Source organism: Oncorhynchus mykiss, chromosome 18, assembly GCF_013265735.2.
Source record: "Oncorhynchus mykiss isolate Arlee chromosome 18, USDA_OmykA_1.1, whole genome shotgun sequence".
NCBI lineage: Eukaryota > Metazoa > Chordata > Actinopteri > Salmoniformes > Salmonidae > Oncorhynchus > Oncorhynchus mykiss.
The window spans coordinates 12,081,029-12,093,076 of record NC_048582.1 but is presented as its reverse complement, the minus strand read 5'-3'; the positions used below and the strand labels follow the sequence as shown (position 1 = coordinate 12,093,076).

At 43.6% G+C, this 12,048-nt stretch overlaps 2 protein-coding genes across 4 annotated transcripts; both read left to right on the top strand.

Moving 5' to 3' along the window:
- The first annotated feature begins 931 nt into the window (after positions 1-931).
- On the top strand, positions 932-6,969 carry LOC110539058 (ropporin-1). Of its 3 annotated transcripts, none has more exons than XM_036951876.1 (6): positions 932-1,122; positions 4,797-4,950; positions 5,255-5,348; positions 5,510-5,671; positions 5,812-5,993; positions 6,261-6,969. In XM_036951876.1, exons 2-6 carry the CDS (start codon positions 4,835-4,837, stop codon positions 6,325-6,327), a joined length of 621 nt encoding a protein of 206 aa, XP_036807771.1. In that variant the 5' UTR covers positions 932-1,122; positions 4,797-4,834; the 3' UTR covers positions 6,328-6,969. The 3 variants fall into 3 exon arrangements, with proteins under 3 accessions (XP_036807771.1, XP_036807770.1, XP_036807769.1); XM_036951875.1 differs by having other exon boundaries at positions 939-1,122; positions 4,834-4,950; positions 5,255-5,372; positions 6,261-6,350; XM_036951874.1 differs by having other exon boundaries at positions 941-1,122; positions 5,255-5,372; positions 6,261-6,350.
- A 523-nt stretch (positions 6,970-7,492) lies between these two features.
- On the top strand, positions 7,493-10,224 carry LOC118941098 (ADP-ribosylation factor-like protein 6-interacting protein 6). Its single transcript, XM_036951877.1, has 5 exons — positions 7,493-7,868; positions 7,899-8,231; positions 8,389-8,442; positions 8,622-8,754; positions 9,322-10,224. Exons 2-5 carry the CDS (start codon positions 8,075-8,077, stop codon positions 9,413-9,415), a joined length of 438 nt encoding a protein of 145 aa, XP_036807772.1. The 5' UTR covers positions 7,493-7,868; positions 7,899-8,074; the 3' UTR covers positions 9,416-10,224.
- Positions 10,225-12,048: the final 1,824 nt, after the last annotated feature.

Here is a 12,048-nt window from a genome sequence, read left to right as displayed (position 1 = left end):
AGATAAAATGTATCGGTGCTCATCAGCCAATTCAACAATGAGTGGTTTGGAATGAATCAGTGGCTAACTGTAAGTGTTGGAAAGCAATCACTAGCCTGCTATTCAGTGGAGTGAGAGTGTGGTCCAAGTTTGGGTTTAAGGGTCTCTTTTCCAAGCTTAAATGGATAAACATTCACATGCCTTGGGCCAGAAAAGGTTGAATACATTGGCCATGCTGTCAATCCAGCATGACTTAAGCCGTGTTCAAAACAACTGGAACTGGGAAATCTCAGACTTCAGTGAGTTCAAGACAACTGGGAACTTGGAAAAAAACGAGCTCCGACTGGGAAAATACGCTTTGAACGGTCATCCAACTCTGAATTCCAAGTCGGGAACTCCGGCCTCTTTCTAGATCAGACCGAGATGCAGACAGTTCGAAGTAACAAAACTTTATTACAAAAAACGGGGCAGGCAAACGACAAGTCAAGGGCAGGCAGAGGTCAGTAAATCCAGAGCAGAGTCACAAGGTACAGAATGGCAGGCAGGCTCAGGGCAGGCAGAGGTCAGTAATTCAGAGCAGAGTCTGAAAGGTACAGAACAGCAGGCAGGCTCAGGGCAGGCAGAGGTCAGTAATTCAGAGCAGAGTCTGAAAGGTACAGAACAGCAGGCAGGCTCAGGGCAGGCAGAGGTCAGTAATCCAGAGCAGAGTCCGAAAGGTACAGAACGGCAGGCAGGCTCAGGGCCGGTAGAATGGTCAAAACCGGGAAAACTAGAAAACAGGGACAAGAGAGAAAAACAGGAGTAGGGGAAAACCGCTGGTAGGCTTGATGGGACAAGGCAAACTGGCAACAGACAAACAGAAAACACAGGTATAAATACACAGGGGATAGTGGGGAAGATGTGCGACACCTGGAGGGGGGTGGAGACAAGCACAAGACAGGTGAAACAGATCAGGGTGTGACAGTTTCGACATGAAGATCACTGACGTCGTCATGATTCAACCTTTTTTTTCAATTACCGTCTGTTACGCGGGAATCACAAACTGATACAAAATAACCGGCGCATCACCTGCTACTGTTCTTCCCGCTTTCACAGCGTTTACGTCGTCTGATCAAGCGCAGAGAACTGCACCGTCTTTTACAGGTGAATTATTTAATTGATTTACATGGTTTTCATAAATTAATCCACAGTTATTAGTGGGCTATAGGCCTGCCATTTAAAAGTCCCAGTGCAGTGCAGTCCAACCGCTGGTAGGCTTGATGGGACAAGGCAAACTGGCAACAGACAAACAGAAAACACAGGTATAAATACACAGGGGATAGTGGGGAAGATGTGCGACACCTGGAGGGGGGTGGAGACAAGCACAAGACAGGTGAAACAGATCAGGGTGTGACAGTTTCGACATGAAGATCACTGACGTCGTCATGATTCAACCTTTTTTTTCAGATTTCCTAAGAGAGTAATACTAAGTGTATGTTGTGTCGTAAGCTGTTAGTAGCCGATGTGTCTCACCCTAATGATTTGGTCCCTTTCCCCCTCATAACTTTGCCTACTGTTCTGACTTGGTGTTGCACATGTAGACTATAGCCTGTTTTAGAGAAATGTAATTATTGAATATTGCAAGAGCTTTCATTTGCTGCTTATATGCCCCATCTATTTATCCTTTGGTTCTGACTTGGTGTACAGGGAGAATACTGTAAGAACGGCCCATGTTCTGAATTCTGGCGCTGTACATTTCAAAAGTGTTGAACAAATAGTTATATTGACTACGTCCGTCCTAGCTCGTTCATTAATGTCTTTATCGAAATTAGGGATTGCCTCTTATCCGTTTGTCGTTCCCTTATGCCATAGTTTTTACATCTCTGTTGTCAGTAGAAACCACATTTGATTAAGCAAGTCAGCCATATCAGCTATGTTTGATAAAAGGTAGTAAATGGGGCTGAATGAACTATTTCGCTGCCAGACAAGGCTCCACTGATAGCCAGGTGTAGCGGTGGTAAGGATTCACTCCGTGGTGCTGAAAACAAAGCTCCGTGTCAGGACAGCTTTATGTAGGCCCTAACAGTTTGTGGGCTCTGTTTGTCACCGTTATTGTGCAATTAATACATTGTTTAGTGTTGTGTAGTGGCTTTGCTGGTATGCCTCTAAAATTGGTTTGGGGATTTTGCCCCACCATGATTTACATGCTAAAATCGCCACTGACTCAGCTCCAGCCATTACCACAAGCCCGTCCTCCCCATCTAAGGTGCCACCAACCTCCTGTGACTCACACAAATGCAAGCAAGCAGGCGCACACACACGTGCCCCATCTATCTCTCCCTTCCCTTCTACATTTTGCCTTTTTAATTAAATCTATCACTGCTTTATAATATGGATGTACATGATGATTCATGTCTGTCAAATATAAAAGATAAAAGGGAATGTTGGCATATCGGATATCACTTTTAGTTTAACTAATTTATCTTAGGAAAGTTATATAGCCCTACTATTCGATTATGGGTAGAATGACTCAAGGTAAACTATCGTCTCGTATAGATCAACTACTATTCTACTGCGAAAATGTCCCAGAAATGTCTGTCGAGATCTGCAAATGATAAAACATGAGGAAATGTCGCCCCAGTGCGGACATTTGTTATTTTTCATTTCACACACACCCAGGACTCACACACTGTGACGTCACAATTGCCGTCTGTTACGCGGGAATCACAAACTGATACAAAATAACCGGCGCATCACCTGCTACTGTTCTTCCCGCTTTCACAGCGTTTACGTCGTCTGATCAAGCGCAGATAACTGCACCGTCTTTTACAGGTGAATTATTTAATTGATTTACATGGCTTTCATAAATGAATCCACAGTTATTAGTGGGCTATAGGCCTGCCATTTAAAAGTCCCAGTGCAGTCCAAATTCAGTTTTCCTGTATTTTATATAATCATGTACAACAGCTGATGAAACTAACACTGTAAAAGTGAGATTTTTTGTATCAGTGTTATTTCCTGATAGTTGCTTATTGAATATAACAATCTACATAGGACCTTCTAATCAGGTGGTTTTGCATAGGCGTGAGTTTCGGTTTTCCATGTTGACATCATCATGCGGGAGTTCCAAACCTCACTATTCAGCGTTACCCTCCCCACTCAGACATTCCTAGCTGAATTCTTGCTTTTAAAATGTTTTTTCTTGGTAAAAAGCCACACTACCAGTCAAAACTTTTAGAACACCGACTCATTCAAGGGTTTTTCTTTATTCTTAACATTTTCTACGTTGTAGAATAATAGTGAAGACATCTAAACTATGAAATAACACACATGGAATCATGTAGTAACCAAAAAGTATTTGACAAATCAAAATATATTTTATATTTGAGATTCAAATAGCCACCCTTTTCCCTGATTACAGCTTTGCACACTCTTGGCATTCTCTCAACCAGCTTCATGAGGTCGTCACCTGGAATGCATTTCAATTAACAGGTGTGCCTTCTTAAAGTTAATTTGTGGAATTTCTTTCCTTCTTAATGCATTTGAGCCAACCAGTTGTGTTGTGACATGGTATGGGTGGTATACAGAAGATAGCCCTATTTGGTAAAAGACCAAGTCCATATTATGGCAAGAACAGTTCAAATAAGCAAAGAGAAACGACAGTCCATCATTCTTGACATGTAGGTCAGACAATACAGAATATTTCAAGAACTTTGAAAGTTTCTTCAAGTGCAGTCGCAAAAACCACCAAGCGCTATGATGAAATTGGCTCTCATGAGGACTGCCACAGGAAAGGAAGACCCAGAGTTACCTCTGCTGCAGAGTTTATTAGAGTTACCAGCCTCAGAAATTGCTGTCCTAATAAATGCTTCACAGAGTTCAAGTAACAGACACATCTCAACATCAACTGTTCACAGGAGACTGCTGCAAAGAAACCACTAGTAAAGGACACCAATAATAAGAGACTTGCTTGGGCCAAGAAACACGAGCACATTAGACTGGTGGAAATTTGTCCTTTAGTCTGGTGTCCAAATTGGAGATTTTTGGTTCCAACCGCCGTGTCTTTGTGAGACGCTGTGTGGGTGAACGGATGATCTCTGCATGTGTATTTCCCACCGTAAAGCATGGAGGAGGAGGTGTTATAGTGTGAGGGTGCTTTGGTGGTGACACACTTAACCAGCATGGCTACCACAGCATTCTGCAGCAATACGCCATCCCATCTGGTTTGGGCTTAGTGGGACTATCATTTGTTTATCAACAGGACAATGACCCAACACACCTCCAGGCTGTGTAAGGGCTATTTTACCAAGAAGGAGAGTGATGGAGTGCTGCATCAGATGACCTGGCCTCCACAATCCCCCGACCTCAAACAAATTGAGATGGTTTGGGATAAGTCGGACCGCTGAGTGAAGGAAAAGCAGCCAACAAGTGCTCAGCATATGTGTGAACTCCTTCAAGACTGTTGGAAAAGCATTCCAGGTGAAACTGGTTGAGAGAATGCCAAGAATGTGCAAAGCTATCAAAGCAAAGGGTGGCTATTTGAAGATTCTCAAATATAAAATACATTTTGATTTGTTTTACATTTTTTTGGTTACTACATGATTCCATATGTGTTATTTCATAGTTTTTATGTTTTCACTATTATTCTACATGTAGAAAATATTTAAAATAAATAAAAACCCTTCGGCTGATTTTAATATAAATCTATTACAGTACGGTACTTCATTGTTAACAATCATTTATTTGATATTGACTTAAAAATGACTGCATTGGGCCTATAACATCAGGCAGATATTGCAAGAATGAGGTTAAAATACCATTTTCTTTTCATCATACAGGTGTTTTTGTTGCCTCTGGTTCCCATTCTGGGTTTAGAATGTCTCACACAGGTAAAACAGTGGTCATCCCTCCAGAGCTCCCCGGCATTCTGAAGCAGTTCACCAAGGACGCCATCCGGACACAACCTGAAGACCTGCTGGAATGGGCCACACTGTGAGTAGCTTGAAGTTATGCCTAGCCACTGATCCAAGGTCAGTTTAGTATTGTAGCTTCTGAGAGGAGAAGGATGAAAGTTGGCCCTTGACCTCATCTGCTTCCCAAATGGAACCCTATTCATTACATAGTGCACTACTTTTGACCAGGGCCTATAGGGGACAAAGTCCACTGATCTAAGGTCAGTTGTAGCTGAACTGTGTTGATAATATGCCTGCATACATTCACTACAGTCCTCCAAGACCAGGATTCCTGCTCTGCTGTATTAAACCCAGTATTGTGCTGGTATGCATGTCTGCTACAGGTACTTCAGTGCTCTGGTCCAGGGGAAGACGTTACCTGTGAACAGGACACCAGACAAAGTGGTAACCCCCAACACCATGGACCTCACACCTGAGGTACTCACCACAATGCACGAAAAGGTACCGGGCCACACACACAAACACACCACAGCTAGACATGACTCACGCGTGTGCACACACACACACACATAAACGTGAACCCTCTCTCTCTGTCCCCGTCTCCCTACCCCCTTCTCTCCCCCCCTTCCCCTTCCCAGCTACATAAGAATGGCACAGTCAGTAAGAAGGAGGTGAGCAAGCTGTGGCGGTCGTTAGGATTGGCTGACGACCTTCTCAGACACATCATGACAGTGGGCTGCTTCGGAGACCAACTCGACTGGATAAAATTCTTCGCCCTGTGCTGCAGCTATCTGGGAGGGGTACATATGATGTTGTGCATGCATGCAAGCATACACTCATGCATGCATGTTGCACACACACACACACTTAATAACATACAGACATTATCAAATGACCTTTCGGCCCGTTATCTTGGTGACCACTGACTTCTCTCTGGCAGACGATCAAGAACGCCATGACCCACGCGCTGTACATCCTGAACTCAGACAGCTCGTGTAAGCCCCCAGACGCCTGCGTCCCCTTCGAGACCTTCCGCTTCCTTTACTCCTACCTGGCAGCGGTGGACAAAGAGGTGTCCCAGGCCCAGATAGACCGAACCATTACCTACTTGGAGGCTCAGGCGTGAGTTGAACAGTTACACAACTACACGAAAAACAACACAGCTACACAGCTATACAACTACACAACAACACAGCAACAAAAAAACTACACAGCTGCAAAACAACTACACAACAACTTAACAGAGACACAACAACTACACAACAATTACACAGCAGCTACACAGTGAAAACAAAAGCTCTCAAGTACCAGGAGACACAGGTGTGAGAAACAAAATTGACTTCGCACAAAATGTGTGTATCTCTGACTGTCTGTCTGTCTGTCTCTCAGGAAGGCGCGTGATGGGATGGTGAAGGTGTCGGACTTCGTCAACAGTCGTAAAGTGCGTTTGGGATAGACTCTTTCCCCTTTAGAACTTTAGAACTTTAGAACTGTTCTAATAAAGATGGTTCCAAAGAAAAACTCTGTTATTGCAGAGGACAGTGTTCCTCCATCAATATCAGAGGACAGTGTTTGTGTATATCCTCCATCAATATCAGAGGACAGTGTTAGTGTATATCCTCCATCAATATCAGAGGACAGTGTTTGTGTATATCCTCCATCAATATCAGAGGACAGTGTTTGTGTATATCCTCCATCAATATCAGAGGACAGTGTTTGTGTATATCCTCCATCAATATCAGAGGACAGTGTTTGTGTATATCCTCCATCAATATCAGAGGACAGTGTTTGTGTATATCCTCCATCAATATCAGAGGACAGTGTTTGTGTATATCCTCCATCAATATCAGAGGACAGTGTTTGTGTATATCCTCCATCAATATCAGAGGACAGTGTTTGTGTATATCCTCCATCAATATCAGAGGACAGTGTTTGTGTATATCCTCCATCAATATCAGAGGACAGTGTTTGTGTATATCCTCCATCAATATCAGAGGACAGTGTTTGTGTATATCCTCCATCAATATCAGAGGACAGTGTTTGTGTATTACATGAAATGAAAAGTCAATCATGAAAAGTCATCACTGATTGAGGCTGCCACAAGAGGCCAGAAACACATAGTACAAGTCAAACAGAGATTAATAGAGGACTCTAGTTCCCAAAAGCCCATTTTAGCATAGGCAACACTATAATGGGACACATACAATGTTGCGTTCTCTAACTATCTCTAGTCCAAGCCAAATCCTGAGAGATTGGTCACTGTCGTATTTGTCAGATTAATACATTGTATAAGATTTGTATTATTGCAGAGATGGGAGGATTCAAGGAAACAGACGGAGTTGCACGTCATTTAAAAAAAAAATGAAAACATATAGACAGAGTTAAGATAACGGGTTTACTGTTGATAAAATTGGCAACAGGTTTTCTCAAACGTTTTCATGTCTGACCAGGTAGGTGCACGTAATTTAAAATATAATCTGGTCTGGACAGTTGTGCTACAGATATATTTGGCCTAATGTATGGGATATATACAGAATAATCATTTATCTTCATTTTAGTGGATAATCACCCGTTGAAGTGTCTTGGGGTAAGGAATGTCCCTCAGTCGAGCACCTGAGTCCATTTTGTTCAAGCTGGGCTGAAGCGTGTTTTGGTACACTTTCTTTCAACGTGTGATACATTGTTTGATCATGATGTTGCAAATTGTTTAGCTACACTGTGCTCTGCTGAACGTCACTCTAGGTCAAGTATAGATAAGGTGTAACCTACTGAACACTGGTGAGAAAAGAAGATGATAGACGTGTTCAAACCAATAGACAAGATGTTCGTTGGTTGCGTCAGGAAAAGTTATGCTATTCGGTTGGATTTACGTTTTTAGGGCGGGTTTAGTTTTCGGATACGGAAGAGGAAGGAGCTATGTTTTGAAAGCATTGTCAGAAGTTTAGAAAGTTACGAAAAAGGGACTTGTTGAAATAACTTTACATGACATTATTTACAGTGGGATTTACAGTGGGACATTATTTACAGTAGGGCAGTGATACTATTAAAATACATCCTAATTCTATTTTAACAACGTGCGTGTCACTAATTGAAGGAAGGCAGTTTGGGAGAGGAAACTAACTTCGCTACGTTGATATCTAGCGTGTGCTTGCTTTGACAACTAGTTCAACGTTTTTGAGTTGTATTACTTTACTTTTACCAAGATGGACATACAACACCGGCAGCGTCCGGTCAAACTGGACCAGAGTTTTTGGGACAACCGAAGACTGTGGACCGCAAGGATTTTCTCCATGCTCTGCTGTGCAATGGTGATGTCGGTCGTTGCAGTATTCTGCGCCTTTGTTTACCTCATCTTGAAAGGTACATCGTCTGTCAAGAGTTACAGAATTGTAGTTGCGCATGCGCGGATGAAGACCCTCTTGGACAGTAGCTGAATGATATTGCTTTCTGTTAATTGTTATGTAAATATGTCATCTTGTCACTTCTGTATACTGTTTGTTCTGTGTTTGTGTTTCAGAGATGCAGAATGAGAGAGTGATTGGAGAGGATGGCTCAGAGGTTAGACTCCTAGGCAAGTACAGGTCTGTTCACAAAAGTTCATACAGACAAAGCCTCCAGAATAGAAAATTAACAAAACATGTTCCTCTCCCTCTCTCCCTCCCCTCCGCCCCACCTCTCTCTCTCTCCCCCTTTTACCCCCCCCCCCCTTCTCTCTCTCCCTCTGTCTCTCTCTCCTCCCCCTCTCTGTAGGGTTCTGGAGTGTTCTGGTCATGTCGGTGCTAGCAGGGTTCTGCTGCTGTAGCTTCACATGGACCATCACCTACTTTGACTCTTTTGAGCCCGGCACGTTCCCCCCAACCCCCCTGTCCCCTGGCCACCTCAGGTAACGCGCGCACACACACACGGCTCATAATAATGGCTGGAATGGAGTCAATGGAATGATATCAGGCATATCAAACATGTGGTTACCATGTAGTTGATACCATTCCACTGACTCCATTCCAGCCATTATTATGAGCCGTCCTCCCCTCAGAAGCTTCTACTGACTAACCTACATTCCCTAACTCTTCCACTGGCCTTAGCCTAATTCTCTTGTCCTTTTCCTAAATCCTCTTGTTCCATCGCTCCCTGTTGTCTCCCAAGCCCAGATAGCAGGACACACACGTGTGTAAAGAGAATGATGACATATAGAGAGCTTGGGACTATAAGGTTCTATCTGTATTTTAGTCAACATGTAGTTATTGAAACAACCTTGTTCTGTTCAATGTTCTCTACCTAAACAGTAGTCTAAATACCTCAGGTCAAAATTGCTGACATCATTTAAACCAATGAGGTTTCAGGACTTTAAAGCCAATTATCTCAGAATCATCTTTTTCCAGATAGAACCTTACAGTCCCAAGCTGTCTATGTGTTGCCACCTTTGATGTCTAATTGTGTGTGTGTGTCTCAGGCAGGTGACAGGTCACTCCTTCCACATGAGCTACAGTGTGGCGGTCCTAAATGGCATTGTAGCGGCGATCACCATCATCTGGAGCCTTACCTGACCTTACCCACAACCCCCTGTTCTACCTGACCTTACCCACAACCCCCTGTTCTACCTGACCTTACCCACAACCCCCTGTTCTACCTGACCTTACCCACAACCCCCTGTTCTACCTGATCTTATCCACAACCCCCTGTTCTACCTGACCTTACCCACAACCCCCTGTTCTACCTGACCTTACCCACAACCCCCTGTTTTACCTGACCTTACCCACAACCCCCTGTTCTACCTGACCTTACCCACAACCCCCTGCTCTGACCCACAACCCTCTCACCTTACCCAGAACCCCTTGTTCTACCTGACTTTACACACAATCTTTCCCATGTGTAAGTGTACATATCAAGAGAAGCAGTAGAACATGATGTGATACTATGAGACAATGTGTCCAGTACTAAAGTCAGCATCTCACTCACTAGCTCCTTGTCATTTGGTTCTCCATGCTGTCCTCTTCTTGGCCAAGTCCCAGGCTGATGAAGTGTTGAGTCCCAGGTTTCTACAAAGTCAGGATACCTTTTTTAATGTACTGTATATTGTGTTATATCTAGCCTAAAGAGGTTTTGTGCCACATTAGTGCTATAAAGAGAACATTTAAAATATTAAATGAGGCTCACACATTCTAACTCTATAGTTTATTGTAAGTCTAATATATAACCTGTAGAGGTATGTTCCATGCAGTGTATCTGTGCATTTGACTGTTATTCTCACTGAACCACTGAATGATGCTTTCACTGTACCACTGAATGATGCTTTCACTGTCTCTCCTTCCCACACTGTCTGTACTACTGAACAGTAAAGAAGCTCTCACCTGCCTTCTGTATCTTTTCTCCTATCTGAAATGATGTCTCTTACACGCACGCACGCACGCAAACACACACACACACACACACACACACACACACACACACACACAGGCCCTCAGCAGGATGTCCATTCCTTCCTTGATCTCACCTTTATCCTCCTCACAACACACATAGGGAACAACTCCTGGACACACACATAGGGAACAACTCCTGGACACACACATATGTTCCGCCCGCTAGGGACGCTTTATGACGTCATTTGTAATCAAGTTATGATTTAAATATGTGTATGTGTAATTCGTTAGGTATTTAGTAAATAAATAATTAAACCCAATTTTGTATTGCTGATTCAACTTGTGAGCCAGGGTTCGTGCAGATAACCAAGAATTTACAACTTTCAGATGAGACTGAAATAAGATGAACATTAATATTGACTGCTATTGATGTAAAATATTACTAGGTCTTTAAGAGTTTATTCAGAAGATAACAGCTCTATAAATATTATTCTGTGGTGCCTGGACTCTCTAGTTAATTGCATTTACATGATTAGCTCAATCAGGTGATATTAATTACGGATAAATTATTTTATAGAATAGCATGTCATATCACTTAATCTGGCATAGCCAAAGACACGACAAGTGTAATGGATATAGTACCGTCCAGAAATAGTCCATAGTGCAAATGCAACAGTCCATACATCCCAGAATATAGTTTTAATCTACATTGGTAATGTAGGCAGTTTGAGCTCAGTCAGTCCATGACCAAAGATGCTCCACTCTCTCTCCCACTCTTTTGGGTCCAGAGCTCTTCTAGCACACCTCTGAATCTCAATCAGTCCCCATCCAGACAACCCATGCTCTCCTCCACAGCTTCTCTGTCTCCTACTATCTCCTCCACAGCTTCTCCATCTCCCACTCTCTCCTCCACAACTTCTCTCTCTGTCTCCTACTCTCTCCTCCACGGCTTATCTATGTCTCCTTCTCTCTCCTCCACAGCTTATCTCTGTCTCCTCTCTCCTCCACAACTTCTCTCTCTGTCTCCTACTCTCTCCTCCACGGCTTATCTAGGTCTCCTTCTCTCTCCTCCACAACATATCTCTCTGTATCCCCTTTCCTCCACAGCTTATCTCTGTCTCCCACTCTCTCCTCCACAGCTTATCTCTGTCTCTTTCTCTCTCCTCCACAACATATCTCTCTGTATCCTCTCTCCTCCACAACATCGCTCTGTATTCTATTTTCTCCACAGCTTATCTGTCTCCTCTCTCCTCCACAACATATCTCTGTATCCTCCTCCACAGCTTCTCTGTCTCCTACTCTTTCTTCCACAGCTTCTCTGTCTCCTCTCTCCTCCACAGCTTCACGGTCTCCTTCACAGCTTATCTGTCTCCTACTCTCTCCACTCTGCTGCGTCCAGCACTACTGTAGTACACCTCCACCATGGCATCTTTGGAGGTCAGCAAGGTGACCACGCTCTTGGTCCTTCTGATGAGGTCATAGCCCAGGCAGAACACACTGAACAGCACAGCGAGCCCCAGCACACAAATCGCAATCTGCACCACGTGAACAGACTCCTCTCGCCAGCCCCATCTATTACCACCCCTGGGGAGAGGACATAACAGCAGGCACCTACGATACCGTTCCCCACACATCTGGCACTACAGAAGAACATTTAACCTGTCCTGCCATTAGCTCTCCACACCCTGAAATACGTCTTAGGGAAGTTCAAGACAGGAGTCTGAATGAAATTGATGTCTGACAGGTTTAGAACAGAACATCTCTGCTGACGTCACTCTGTGTTGGCTACAACGCTTCAACTCCACAAAGTAGAAACAAGA

What these genes read in the sequence shown, in the direction of transcription:
- LOC110539058 (XM_036951875.1), top strand. Translation starts at nt 4,835, where the DNA reads ATGTCTCACACAGGTAAAACAGTGGTCATCCCTCCAGAGCTCCCCGGC. An exon ending in GCTGCAGCTATCTGGGAGGG is followed by an intron (nt 5,672 to 5,811) that starts GTACATATGATG and finishes TCTCTCTGGCAG; the next exon opens with ACGATCAAGAACGCCATGAC. An exon ending in ACCTACTTGGAGGCTCAGGC is followed by an intron (nt 5,994 to 6,260) that starts GTGAGTTGAACA and finishes TCTGTCTCTCAG; the next exon opens with GAAGGCGCGTGATGGGATGG.
- LOC118941098 (XM_036951877.1), top strand. Translation starts at nt 8,075, where the DNA reads ATGGACATACAACACCGGCAGCGTCCGGTCAAACTGGACCAGAGTTTT. An exon ending in CTCAGAGGTTAGACTCCTAG is followed by an intron (nt 8,443 to 8,621) that starts GCAAGTACAGGT and finishes CCCTCTCTGTAG; the next exon opens with GGTTCTGGAGTGTTCTGGTC. An exon ending in CTGTCCCCTGGCCACCTCAG is followed by an intron (nt 8,755 to 9,321) that starts GTAACGCGCGCA and finishes TGTGTGTCTCAG; the next exon opens with GCAGGTGACAGGTCACTCCT.